Raw genomic sequence first — 13,928 nt, 5'->3', positions numbered from 1 at the left:
ATACTGTAAGGTCCCAGAGTTCCAGGCTGACGTGAGGGATCGCATTATGAACAAGACCTACATCATCATCAGTCCCTCTTTCCCAGAGTTCACTGAACAGGACTTTTTTGGTTGGTTCCATGTCAAACTGGTCCCTGTCCTTGCAAGTTTCACTCCAGAAATGCTCCGAGGTGTAACTACCAACATGAACTGCACAAACTATCACATCATGTGAGTTGGATTTTAAGTACAATCAAGACTTGAATGCTCCAATCTACAGAGTACTCTCAAGGGACAGTGTCTGAAAGATTTGTTCCAATCTTTGCAGTGTGAGTGGGATGGCCAAGGTTGTCTCTGCCATACCTCAGCAAAGACTGCAGAAATTGCAGATGTTTTACTGGAATACCTGCAAGACTCTGCCGCTGTCATCAACCAGCCAGGTAGGTCTGCCATATAACACTGTGGTCACTTTGTCATTGCTTTGTTATTGGTATAAAATACTACTAATACTGATTAAGACAAAAATGAAAAAAATTGTTTGAAGAAAGCAAAGTTCAAATGTGCATACATGTGCTTTAGATTGCAGGACAGGAATCAAGACTGATGCCCAATGGATTGAAACAAACCTGGGTCCATTTTCTCCATACATAACATATTCTGAGCTCAAATTCTTCAACCTCTCTCTGGTAAGTTAGACATCCTACTGTAGATCTTCTCTAAGAACAAGAGCACGATCTCCACTTTGTGGCTGGTCCACACACGGCTTGGTGTGTCATGTCCAAGAGAACAGAAATTCATGTGTTCCCTTTGTTTGTCTCATCAGGGAGCACTCGTGAATGTTCTTTCACCAACACAGAAAGCTGAGCTGATAATGGATCCAGACAGCGGTGGTCTGGAAGATGCCATCCTTGTAAAGGAGGTGCTCACAAACCTGACAGAGTCTGGTGATGAAGAGCAGCTTGGTCAGTTTTTCCAAGTGTTCACACAGATCCTCCAGCAGGTAAATGCCAAACTTTAACTTTGCCATATTTGTCCCACATTTTATATTGATATATATATATATATTAAATATCAGGCCATAGATCTCTTGCTTTGGACTCATGCGGTGCTTAAAAGAGGTCAAAAACAAACTGAAGTAATGCATATTTGGTACAACTGTTGGATCAAATGTTGGCCAAGAAATCTCTGGTCATGGTTTAATAAAAGCAGAGTCCAAAGCTTTGCCACAGAGCTTCCTGATCTATTTGCAGGATTTTATCTCAATAAAAACTCCTCCTGAGCTACAATTTGCATTCTTTTGTTTGCAGACAAACACAACCTTCATCCTAAATGCGGCTGTACGAGAGACCATCTTAAACCTGACTTTGAACGGCCTCGCTCCTAAATTTGTCTCCTTTGAAGTAGAAGACTATGAGCTGTGGTTCCAGGTCTATTTGGTTCCTGTCATAGCAAGCCTCCATCCTGACAGCCTGCGGGTGATACCCAGTAACATCAGTTGTGAATCCTACGAAGCTATGTAAGACAGGAATCTGAGTCTTTGGGTTTGATCCACATCAAAGTATGGTTCCATACTAGTCCCAATAATTACTGTGTTTTTCTTTTCAGAGTCACTGGTCTAATGGAAAGCCTGGAATTCCTGCCACTGGGCATTTCAATGGACGTGAGAGCTAGCTTGGAATCACTACAGGAGACCTTCCCAGGTATGTGTGGAGAATGCTTTGCTGACAAATTCCTTCAGAAAAGCCCAGTACCACTGCTAGATTAAAATACATATTGATGTTGTGTCTAATTTGTGTTTTCTTTCAAACAGATTGTGCAGAACTTGATTCTTTCACGGTAAGCCCAGGTTCAGAGGTGCATTACACACAATATATCCACCATGTCATGTTCATTTAAGAGACTAAAGTGTGGCACATTACCTTAGTAATGGCAGTGATGCCCGGGTTCTATAATGTTGTATAGCTTTTGCCGCTAATCTAACAATTGTTGCATTGTTTGTCCCCAGTGCAAAGAGACACATGTTGATGGTAAGTCTCCTGAATATCCCTGATTTATAAATTGATGAAACAACAGCATTTGTCAAATACCAATACATGATACACATCTCTGGTGTTTTTATAGAAATGCTCATCTGCTGGGGGGTAGACAGGTAAGAGGATCAATGTCTTGTCTGATGCTGAGTTAGCAAGTTACTTTACAACATGTAACCAAAGCTACAATGTATTTATCGTTACTTTGCACAGCTCTCAACTCCAGAAGACACTGGAGGATAACAATTCCACGTCAGCCGTGTGCAATTTTACCATCATTGAACATGCCTGTACCACAGTAAGATGTTTTTGTGCAAGCTGTAAATCCAAGACAACATTTTGCTCTTCGCTGTAGTATAATGTGGAAAAGGCCCACATGCTCAAAGTTTGCTTGATTTCTTCTTTAGCCAACAAACCTCACAGCAGGCAACTTGGCCACACTCCTGACATGCTCTGTGGAAAGCAACAAGCCATATGTGGTGGAAGTTTGGCAGCTTCTTTTCCACAAAGCTTCTCCCGTACTCAGCCAGGCTCTTGACATGTTCGCCACCATGGTATATCCAGTGAGATCATTTCCAAATACTCAACGCTTCTTGGTGTCATTTCTACATCCAACCAATTTTTCCCCAAATTCTAGGCCCCCACCACCATGAGCTCTGCCTATTCCAATGCACTTGATGCTCTGGGAGAAGTGGTAGTTAAAAAGCTTACTCAGGATCAACTGAAGAGTAAGGATGCCATTAGAAGTAGGTTCCAGATGGAGCTCCGTCCGTTCCTGGCCTCCCCGTCAACAAATTTCCTCTCCTGCCTTGGCACCTACAACTTCAGCTGCCAGACATATCAGCTTGTGTAAGTAGATGCGCGACTTATTGCATGACCGTACACAATATCTGTAAGAAATTAGTTCATTCATTTGACGTTAAAATCCTTTACTCAAATTGTAGCCTTGAGGCATTCAGCAACCAAAGCCCATTGATGGACAACAACAGAAAGCGAGCAGTGTTTACTCACTTCATCCGACCGTTCCTTTCCAGAAAAGATTTGCCAGGTAAAGGCAGTCTCCCAGGGTCTCCTTGGTAATGTGTTGATTGCATGTGGTTTTAACAAGGCAGTGTTCTGACTTCCTGTAATATTGCAGACCCAGGTTGTGTGTCCTCTGCCGATGGTAGTCAACTCTGGCTGCAGGCCAACCTTGGCAATTTCTCTGCTTTTGCAACCATAGAGGATTTGCAAACCTTCAATCCAAACTTCTCCAGTGTGAGTAACTAGCAGAGTTTATTGGTTTATGGGGCTCTACAGACTTTTCCACCCTGACGCTTTACAATAACTTCTACCTGAATTCTTGCTTTCTATTTCTGCAGGCCCAAGCCTTGTCAGAACTGTCACCCTCTCAGGTAGCACAGTTACTGCTGAGCTCAGACATCTCAAATGACACAAAATTTATCGACCGAGTCTTTGAGCGACTGGAAAATGGAAACGCTGTTGACAACGTGGATGAATTCTTTACAAAGCTTACAGAGCAGGAGGAGGTAAGCTACACCTTCAAGTGGCAAAAGAAACCCTGTTCTTATGAAACCACATCTAATGGTACTCAGAAGCTTATTTGTAGCCTCCAAAATCATAACGTGCAATGATTCATAGAACGCTCCTGTTTTTGCAACCTTTGAAAAATACTGTATGGTGGACTTGCATCATAGCAACTTAGTGGTGTTGGATTTCTCTCATGTCATACTTTGTAAGGTCCCAGAGTTCCAGGCTGACGTGAGGGATCGCATTATGAACAAGACCTACATCATCATCAGTCCCTCTTTCCCAGAGTTCACTGAACAGGACTTTTTTGGTTGGTTCCATGTCAAACTGGTCCCCGTCCTTGCAAGTTTCACTCCAGAAATGCTCCGAGGTGTAACTACCAACATGAACTGCACAAACTATCACATCATGTGAGTTGGATTTTAAGTACAATCAAGACTTGAATGCTCCAATCTACAGAGTACTCTCAAGGGACAGTGTCTGAAAGATTTGTTCCAATCTTTGCAGTGTGAGTGGGATGGCCAAGGTTGTCTCTGCCATACCTCAGCAAAGATTGCAAGAAATTGCAGAGGTTTTACTGGAATACCTGCAAGACTCTGCCGCTGTCATCAACCAGCCAGGTAGGTCTGCCATATAACACTGTGGTCACTTTGTCATTGCTTTGTTATTGGTATAAAATACTACTAATACTGATTAAGACAAAAATGAAAGAAATTGTTTGAAGAAAGCAAAGTTCAAATGTGCATACATGTGCTTTAGATTGCAGGACAGGAATCAAGACTGATGCCCAATGGATTGAAACAAACCTGGGTCCATTTTCTCCATACATAACATATTCTGAGCTCAAATTCTTCAACCTCTCTCTGGTAAGTTAGACATCCTACTGTAGATCTTCTCTAAGAACAAGAGCACGATCTCCACTTTGTGGCTGGTCCACACACGGCTTGGTGTGTCATGTCCAAGAGAACAGAAATTCATGTGTTCCCTTTGTTTGTCTCATCAGGGAGCACTCGTGAATGTTCTTTCACCAACACAGAAAGCTGAGCTGATAATGGATCCAGACAGCGGTGGTCTGGAAGATGCCATCCTTGTAAAGGAGGTGCTCACAAACCTGACAGAGTCTGGTGATGAAGAGCAGCTTGGTCAGTTTTTCCAAGTGTTCACACAGATCCTCCAGCAGGTAAATGCCAAACTTTAACTTTGCCATATTTGTCCCACATTTTATATTGATATATATATATATTAAATATCAGGCCATAGATCTCTTGCTTTGGACTCATGCGGTGCTTAAAAGAGTTCAAAAACAAACTGAAGTAATGCATATTTGGTACAACTGTTGGATCAAATGTTGGCCAAGAAATCTCTGGTCATGGTTTTAATAAAAGCAGAGTCCAAAGCTTTGTCACAGACCTTCCTGATCTATTTGCAGGATTTTATCTCAATAAAATCTCCTCCTGAGCTACAATTTGCATTCTTTTGTTTGCAGACAAACACAACCTTCATCCTAAATGCGGCTGTACGAGAGACCATCTTAAACCTGACTTTGAACGGCCTCGCTCCTAAATTTGTCTCCTTTGAAGTAGAAGACTATGAGCTGTGGTTCCAGGTCTATTTGGTTCCTGTCATAGCAAGCCTCCATCCTGACAGCCTGCGGGTGATACCCAGTAACATCAGTTGTGAATCCTACGAAGCTATGTAAGACAGGAATCTGAGTCTTTGGGTTTGATCCACATCAAAGTATGGTTCCATACTAGTCCCAATAATTACTGTGTTTTTCTTTTCAGAGTCACTGGTCTAATGGAAAGCCTGGAATTCCTGCCACTGGGCATTTCAATGGACGTGAGAGCTAGCTTGGAATCACTACAGGAGACCTTCCCAGGTATGTGTGGAGAATGCTTTGCTGACAAATTCCTTCAGAAAAGCCCAGTACCACTGCTAGATTAAAATACATATTGATGTTGTGTCTAATTTGTGTTTTCTTTCAAACAGATTGTGCAGAACTTGATTCTTTCACGGTAAGCCCAGGTTCAGAGGTGCATTACACACAATATATCCACCATGTCATGTTCATTTAAGAGACTAAAGTGTGGCACATTACCTTAGTAATGGCAGTGATGCCCGGGTTCTATAATGTTGTATAGCTTTTGCCGCTAATCTAACAATTGTTGCATTGTTTGTCCCCAGTGCAAAGAGACACATGTTGATGGTAAGTCTCCTGAATATCCCTGATTTATAAATTGATGAAACAACAGCATTTGTCAAATACCAATACATGATACACATCTCTGGTGTTTTTATAGAAATGCTCATCTGCTGGGGGGTAGACAGGTAAGAGGATCAATGTCTTGTCTGATGCTGAGTTAGCAAGTTACTTTACAACATGTAACCAAAGCTACAATGTATTTATCGTTACTTTGCACAGCTCTCAACTCCAGAAGACACTGGAGGATAACAATTCCACGTCAGCCGTGTGCAATTTTACCATCATTGAACATGCCTGTACCACAGTAAGATGTTTTTGTGCAAGCTGTAAATCCAAGACAACATTTTGCTCTTTGCTGTAGTATAATGTGGAAAAAGCCCACATGCTCAAAGTTTGCTTGATTTCTTCTTTAGCCAACAAACCTCACAGCAGGCAACTTGGCCACACTCCTGACATGCTCTGTGGAAAGCAACAAGCCATATGTGGTGGAAGTTTGGCAGCTTCTTTTCCACAAAGCTTCTCCCGTACTCAGCCAGGCTCTTGACATGTTCGCCACCATGGTATATCCAGTGAGATCATTTCCAAATACTCAACGCTTCTTGGTGTCATTTCTACATCCAACCAATTTTTCCCCAAATTCTAGGCCCCCACCACCATGAGCTCTGCTTATTCCAATGCACTTGATGCTCTGGGAGAAGTGGTAGTTAAAAAGCTTACTCAGGATCAACTGAAGAGTAAGGATGCCATTAGAAGTAGGTTCCAGATGGAGCTCCGTCCGTTCCTGGCCTCCCCGTCAACAAATTTCCTCTCCTGCCTTGGCACCTACAACTTCAGCTGCCAGACATATCAGCTTGTGTAAGTAGATGCGAGACTTATTGCATGACCGTACACAATATCTGTAAGAAATTAGTTCATTCATTTGACGTTAAAATCCTTTACTCAAATTGTAGCCTTGAGGCATTCAGCAACCAAAGCCCATTGATGGACAACAACAGAAAGCGAACAGTGTTTACTCACTTCATCCGACCGTTCCTTTCCAGAAAAGATTTGCCAGGTAAAGGCAGTCTCCCAGGGTCTCCTTGGTAATGTGTTGATTGCATGTGGTTTTAACAAGGCAGTGTTCTGACTTCCTGTAATATTGCAGACCCAGGTTGTGTGTCCTCTGCCGATGGTAGTCAACTCTGGCTGCAGGCCAACCTTGGCAATTTCTCTGCTTTTGCAACCATAGAGGATTTGCAAACCTTCAATCCAAACTTCTCCAGTGTGAGTAACTAGCAGAGTTTATTGGTTTATGGGGCTCTACAGACTTTTCCACCCTGACGCTTTACAATAACTTCTACCTGAATTCTTGCTTTCTATTTCTGCAGGCCCAAGCCTTGTCAGAACTGTCACCCTCTCAGGTAGCACAGTTACTGCTGAGCTCAGACATCTCAAATGACACAAAATTTATCGACCGAGTCTTTGAGCGACTGGAAAATGGAAACGCTGTTGACAACGTGGATGAATTCTTTACAAAGCTTACAGAGCAGGAGGAGGTAAGCTACACCTTCAAGTGGCAAAAGAAACCCTGTTCTTATGAAACCACATCTAATGGTACTCAGAAGCTTATTTGTAGCCTCCAAAATCATAACGTGCAATGATTCATAGAACGCTCCTGTTTTTGCAACCTTTGAAAAATACTGTATGGTGGACTTGCATCATAGCAACTTAGTGGTGTTGGATTTCTCTCATGTCATACTTTGTAAGGTCCCAGAGTTCCAAGCTGACGTGAGGGATCGCATTATGAACAAGACCTACATCATCATCAGTCCCTCTTTCCCAGAGTTCACTGAACAGGACTTTTTTGGTTGGTTCCATGTCAAACTGGTCCCCGTCCTTGCAAGTTTCACTCCAGAAATGCTCCGAGGTGTAACTACCAACATGAACTGCACAAACTATCACATCATGTGAGTTGGATTTTAAGTACAATCAAGACTTGAATGCTCCAATCTACAGAGTACTCTCAAGGGACAGTGTCTGAAAGATTTGTTCCAATCTTTGCAGTGTGAGTGGGATGGCCAAGGTTGTCTCTGCCATACCTCAGCAAAGACTGCAAGAAATTGCAGATGTTTTACTGGAATACCTGCAAGACTCTGCCGCTGTCATCAACCAGCCAGGTAGGTCTGCCATATAACACTGTGGTCACTTTGTCATTGCTTTGTTATTGGTATAAAATACTACTAATACTGATTAAGACAAAAATGAAAGAAATTGTTTGAAGAAAGCAAAGTTCAAATGTGCATACATGTGCTTTAGATTGCAGGACAGGAATCAAGACTGATGCCCAATGGATTGAAACAAACCTGGGTCCATTTTCTCCATACATAACATATTCTGAGCTCAAATTCTTCAACCTCTCTCTGGTAAGTTAGACATCCTACTGTAGATCTTCTCTAAGAACAAGAGCACGATCTCCACTTTGTGGCTGGTCCACACACGGCTTGGTGTGTCATGTCCAAGAGAACAGAAATTCATGTGTTCCCTTTGTTTGTCTCATCAGGGAGCACTCGTGAATGTTCTTTCACCAACACAGAAAGCTGAGCTGATAATGGATCCAGACAGCGGTGGTCTGGAAGATGCCATCCTTGTAAAGGAGGTGCTCACAAACCTGACAGAGTCTGGTGATGAAGAGCAGCTTGGTCAGTTTTTCCAAGTGTTCACACAGATCCTCCAGCAGGTAAATGCCAAACTTTAACTTTGCCATATTTGTCCCACATTTTATATTGATATATATATATATATTAAATATCAGGCCATAGATCTCTTGCTTTGGACTCATGCGGTGCTTAAAAGAGTTCAAAAACAAACTGAAGTAATGCATATTTGGTACAACTGTTGGATCAAATGTTGGCCAAGAAATCTCTGGTCATGGTTTTAATAAAAGCAGAGTCCAAAGCTTTGTCACAGACCTTCCTGATCTATTTGCAGGATTTTATCTCAATAAAATCTCCTCCTGAGCTACAATTTGCATTCTTTTGTTTGCAGACAAACACAACCTTCATCCTAAATGCGGCTGTACGAGAGACCATCTTAAACCTGACTTTGAACGGCCTCGCTCCTAAATTTGTCTCCTTTGAAGTAGAAGACTATGAGCTGTGGTTCCAGGTCTATTTGGTTCCTGTCATAGCAAGCCTCCATCCTGACAGCCTGCGGGTGATACCCAGTAACATCAGTTGTGAATCCTACGAAGCTATGTAAGACAGGAATCTGAGTCTTTGGGTTTGATCCACATCAAAGTATGGTTCCATACTAGTCCCAATAATTACTGTGTTTTTCTTTTCAGAGTCACTGGTCTAATGGAAAGCCTGGAATTCCTGCCACTGGGCATTTCAATGGACGTGAGAGCTAGCTTGGAATCACTACAGGAGACCTTCCCAGGTATGTGTGGAGAATGCTTTGCTGACAAATTCCTTCAGAAAAGCCCAGTACCACTGCTAGATTAAAATACATATTGATGTTGTGTCTAATTTGTGTTTTCTTTCAAACAGATTGTGCAGAACTTGATTCTTTCACGGTAAGCCCAGGTTCAGAGGTGCATTACACACAATATATCCACCATGTCATGTTCATTTAAGAGACTAAAGTGTGGCACATTACCTTAGTAATGGCAGTGATGCCCGGGTTCTATAATGTTGTATAGCTTTTGCCGCTAATCTAACAATTGTTGCATTGTTTGTCCCCAGTGCAAAGAGACACATGTTGATGGTAAGTCTCCTGAATATCCCTGATTTATAAATTGATGAAACAACAGCATTTGTCAAATACCAATACATGATACACATCTCTGGTGTTTTTATAGAAATGCTCATCTGCTGGGGGGTAGACAGGTAAGAGGATCAATGTCTTGTCTGATGCTGAGTTAGCAAGTTACTTTACAACATGTAACCAAAGCTACAATGTATTTATCGTTACTTTGCACAGCTCTCAACTCCAGAAGACACTGGAGGATAACAATTCCACGTCAGCCGTGTGCAATTTTACCATCATTGAACATGCCTGTACCACAGTAAGATGTTTTTGTGCAAGCTGTAAATCCAAGACAACATTTTGCTCTTTGCTGTAGTATAATGTGGAAAAGGCCCACATGCTCAAAGTTTGCTTGATTTCTTCTTTAGCCAACAAACCTCACAGCAGGCAACTTGGCCACACTCCTGACATGCTCTGTGGAAAGCAACAAGCCATATGTGGTGGAAGTTTGGCAGCTTCTTTTCCACAAAGCTTCTCCCGTACTCAGCCAGGCTCTTGACATGTTCGCCACCATGGTATATCCAGTGAGATCATTTCCAAATACTCAACGCTTCTTGGTGTCATTTCTACATCCAACCAATTTTTCCCCACATTCTAGGACCCCACCACCATGAACTCTGCTTATTCCAATGCACTTGATGCTCTGGGAGAAGTGGTAGTTAAAAAGCTTACTCAGGATGAACTGAAGAGTAAGGATGCCATTAGAAGTAGGTTCCAGATGGAGCTCCGTCCGTTCCTGGCCTCCCCGTCAACAAATTTCCTCTCCTGCCTTGGCACCTACAACTTCAGCTGCCAGACATATCAGCTTGTGTAAGTAGATGCGAGACTTATTGCATGACCGTACACAATATCTGTAAGAAATTAGCACATTCATTTGACGTTAAAATCCTTTGCTCAAATTGTAGCCTTGAGGCATTCAGCAACCAAAGCCCATTGATGGACAACAACAGAAAGCGAGCAGTGTTTACTCACTTCATCCGACCGTTCCTTTCCAGAAAAGATTTGCCAGGTAAAGGCAGTCTCCCAGGGTCTCCTTGGTAATGTGTTGATTGCATGTGGTTTTAACAAGGCAGTGTTCTGACTTCCTGTAATATTGCAGACCCAGGTTGTGTGTCCTCTGCCGATGGTAGTCAACTCTGGCTGCAGGCCAACCTTGGCAATTTCTCTGCTTTTGCAACCATAGAGGATTTGCAAACCTTCAATCCAAACTTCTCCAGTGTGAGTAACTAGCAGAGTTTATTGGTTTATGGGGCTCTACAGACTTTTCCACCCTGAAGCTTTACAATAACTTCTACCTGAATTCTTGCTTTCTATTTTTGCAGGCCCAAGCCTTGTCAGAACTGTCACCCTCTCAGGTAGCACAGTTACTGCTGAGCTCAGACATCTCAAATGACACAAAATTTATCGACCGAGTCTTTGAGCGACTGGAAAATGGAAACGCTGTTGACAACGTGGATGAATTCTTTACAAAGCTTACAGAGCAGGAGGAGGTAAGCTACACCTTCAAGTGGCAAAAGAAACCCTGTTCTTATGAAACCACATCTAATGGTACTCAGAAGCTTATTTGTAGCCTCCAAAATCATAACGTGCAATGATTCATAGAACGCTCCTGTTTTTGCAACCTTTGAAAAATACTGTATGGTGGACTTGCATCATAGCAACTTAGTGGTGTTGGATTTCTCTCATGTCATACTTTGTAAGGTCCCAGAGTTCCAGGCTGACGTGAGGGATCGCATTATGAACAAGACCTACATCATCATCAGTCCCTCTTTCCCAGAGTTCACTGAACAGGACTTTTTTGGTTGGTTCCATGTCAAACTGGTCCCCGTCCTTGCAAGTTTCACTCCAGAAATGCTCCGAGGTGTAACTACCAACATGAACTGCACAAACTATCACATCATGTGAGTTGGATTTTAAGTACAATCAAGACTTGAATGCTCCAATCTACAGAGTACTCTCAAGGGACAGTGTCTGAAAGATTTGTTCCAATCTTTGCAGTGTGAGTGGGATGGCCAAGGTTGTCTCTGCCATACCTCAGCAAAGACTGCAAGAAATTGCAGATGTTTTACTGGAATACCTGCAAGACTCTGCCGCTGTCATCAACCAGCCAGGTAGGTCTGCCATATAACACTGTGGTCACTTTGTCATTGCTTTGTTATTGGTATAAAATACAACTAATACTGATTAAGACAAAAATGAAAGAAATTGTTTGAAGAAAGCAAAGTTCAAATGTGCATACATGTGCTTTAGATTGCAGGACAGGAATCAAGACTGATGCCCAATGGATTGAAACAAACCTGGGTCCATTTTCTCCATACATAACATATTCTGAGCTCAAATTCTTCAACCTCTCTCTGGTAAGTTAGACATCCTACTGTAGATCTTCTCTAAGAACAAGAGCACGATCTCCACTTTGTGGCTGGTCCACACACGGCTTGGTGTGTCATGTCCAAGAGAACAGAAATTCATGTGTTCCCTTTGTTTGTCTCATCAGGGAGCACTCGTGAATGTTCTTTCACCAACACAGAAAGCTGAGCTGATAATGGATCCAGACAGCGGTGGTCTGGAAGATGCCATCCTTGTAAAGGAGGTGCTCACAAACCTGACAGAGTCTGGTGATGAAGAGCAGCTTGGTCAGTTTTTCCAAGTGTTCACACAGATCCTCCAGCAGGTAAATGCCAAACTTTAACTTTGCCATATTTGTCCCACATTTTATATTGATATATATATATATTAAATATCAGGCCATAGATCTCTTGCTTTGGACTCATGCGGTGCTTAAAAGAGGTCAAAAACAAACTGAAGTAATGCATATTTGGTACAACTGTTGGATCAAATGTTGGCCAAGAAATCTCTGGTCATGGTTTTAATAAAAGCAGAGTCCAAAGCTTTGCCACAGAGCTTCCTGATCTATTTGCAGGATTTTATCTCAATAAAAACTCCTCCTGAGCTACAATTTGCATTCTTTTGTTTGCAGACAAACACAACCTTCATCCTAAATGCGGCTGTACGAGAGACCATCTTAAACCTGACTTTGAACGGCCTCGCTCCTAAATTTGTCTCCTTTGAAGTAGAAGACTATGAGCTGTGGTTCCAGGTCTATTTGGTTCCTGTCATAGCAAGCCTCCATCCTGACAGCCTGCGGGTGATACCCAGTAACATCAGCTGTGAATCCTACGAAGCTATGTAAGACAGGAATCTGAGTCTTTGGGTTTGATCCACATCAAAGTATGGTTCCATACTAGTCCCAATAATTACTGTGTTTTTCTTTTCAGAGTCACTGGTCTAATGGAAAGCCTGGAATTCCTGCCACTGGGCATTTCAATGGACGTGAGAGCTAGCTTGGAATCACTACAGGAGACCTTCCCAGGTATGTGTGGAGAATGCTTTGCTGACAAATTCCTTCAGAAAAGCCCAGTACCACTGCTAGATTAAAATACATATTGATGTTGTGTCTAATTTGTGTTTTCTTTCAAACAGATTGTGCAGAACTTGATTCTTTCACGGTAAGCCCAGGTTCAGAGGTGCATTACACACAATATATCCACCATGTCATGTTCATTTAAGAGACTAAAGTGTGGCACATTACCTTAGTAATGGCAGTGATGCCCGGGTTCTATAATGTTGTATAGCTTTTGCCCCTAATCTAACAATTGTTGCATTGTTTGTCCCCAGTGCAAAGAGACACATGTTGATGGTAAGTCTCCTGAATATCCCTGATTTATAAATTGATGAAACAACAGCATTTGTCAAATACCAATACATGATACACATCTCTGGTGTTTTTATAGAAATGCTCATCTGCTGGGGGGTAGACAGGTAAGAGGATCAATGTCTTGTCTGATGCTGAGTTAGCAAGTTACTTTACAACATGTAACCAAAGCTACAATGTATTTATCGTTACTTTGCACAGCTCTCAACTCCAGAAGACACTGGAGGATAACAATTCCACGTCAGCCGTGTGCAATTTTACCATCATTGAACATGCCTGTACCACAGTAAGATGTTTTTGTGCAAGCTGTAAATCCAAGACAACATTTTGCTCTTTGCTGTAGTATAATGTGGAAAAAGCCCACATGCTCAAAGTTTGCTTGATTTCTTCTTTAGCCAACAAACTTCACAGCAGGCAACTTGGCCACACTCCTGACATGCTCTGTGGAAAGCAACAAGCCATATGTGGTGGAAGTTTGGCAGCTTCTTTTCCACAAAGCTTCTCCCATACTCAGCCAGGCTCTTGACATGTTCGCCACCATGGTATATCCAGTGAGATCATTTCCAAATACTCAACGCTTCTTGGTGTCATTTCTACATCCAACCAATTTTTCCCCAAATTCTAGGCCCCCACCACCATGAGCTCTGCCTATTCCAATGCACTTGATGCTCTGGGAGAAGTGGTCGTT

At 42.3% G+C, this 13,928-nt stretch overlaps 1 protein-coding gene across 1 annotated transcript; it reads left to right on the top strand.

Moving 5' to 3' along the window:
- The first annotated feature begins 46 nt into the window (after nucleotides 1-46).
- LOC124855566 lies at nucleotides 47-13,881 on the top strand. Its single transcript, XM_047345530.1, has 57 exons — nucleotides 47-172; nucleotides 308-419; nucleotides 559-665; nucleotides 803-979; nucleotides 1,287-1,495; nucleotides 1,585-1,679; nucleotides 1,790-1,815; nucleotides 1,985-2,006; nucleotides 2,101-2,128; nucleotides 2,223-2,307; nucleotides 2,417-2,563; nucleotides 2,647-2,858; nucleotides 2,954-3,057; nucleotides 3,148-3,266; nucleotides 3,371-3,538; nucleotides 3,750-3,949; nucleotides 4,047-4,159; nucleotides 4,299-4,405; nucleotides 4,543-4,719; nucleotides 5,026-5,234; nucleotides 5,324-5,418; nucleotides 5,529-5,554; nucleotides 5,724-5,745; nucleotides 5,840-5,867; nucleotides 5,962-6,046; nucleotides 6,156-6,302; nucleotides 6,386-6,597; nucleotides 6,693-6,796; nucleotides 6,887-7,005; nucleotides 7,110-7,277; nucleotides 7,489-7,688; nucleotides 7,786-7,898; nucleotides 8,038-8,144; nucleotides 8,282-8,458; nucleotides 8,767-8,975; nucleotides 9,065-9,159; nucleotides 9,270-9,295; nucleotides 9,465-9,486; nucleotides 9,581-9,608; nucleotides 9,703-9,787; nucleotides 9,897-10,043; nucleotides 10,127-10,338; nucleotides 10,434-10,537; nucleotides 10,628-10,746; nucleotides 10,851-11,018; nucleotides 11,230-11,429; nucleotides 11,527-11,639; nucleotides 11,779-11,885; nucleotides 12,023-12,199; nucleotides 12,506-12,714; nucleotides 12,804-12,898; nucleotides 13,009-13,034; nucleotides 13,204-13,225; nucleotides 13,320-13,347; nucleotides 13,442-13,526; nucleotides 13,636-13,769; nucleotides 13,866-13,881. Exons 1-57 carry the CDS (start codon nucleotides 47-49, stop codon nucleotides 13,879-13,881), a joined length of 6,573 nt encoding a protein of 2,190 aa, XP_047201486.1.
- Nucleotides 13,882-13,928: the final 47 nt, after the last annotated feature.

Source organism: Girardinichthys multiradiatus, chromosome 19, assembly GCF_021462225.1.
Source record: "Girardinichthys multiradiatus isolate DD_20200921_A chromosome 19, DD_fGirMul_XY1, whole genome shotgun sequence".
Taxonomy (NCBI): Eukaryota; Metazoa; Chordata; class Actinopteri; order Cyprinodontiformes; family Goodeidae; genus Girardinichthys; species Girardinichthys multiradiatus.
Note: the sequence above shows the minus strand (reverse complement) of the source record. Positions and strands in the feature narration are given on the sequence as shown.

Coding starts and splice junctions, on each gene's coding strand:
- LOC124855566 (XM_047345530.1), top strand. CDS start 47: ATGAACAAGACCTACATCATCATCAGTCCCTCTTTCCCAGAGTTCACT. Junction 2,007..2,100: donor CAAAGAGACACATGTTGATG/GTAAGTCTCCTG, acceptor GTGTTTTTATAG/AAATGCTCATCTGCTGGGGG. Junction 2,859..2,953: donor TGCCAGACATATCAGCTTGT/GTAAGTAGATGC, acceptor CTCAAATTGTAG/CCTTGAGGCATTCAGCAACC.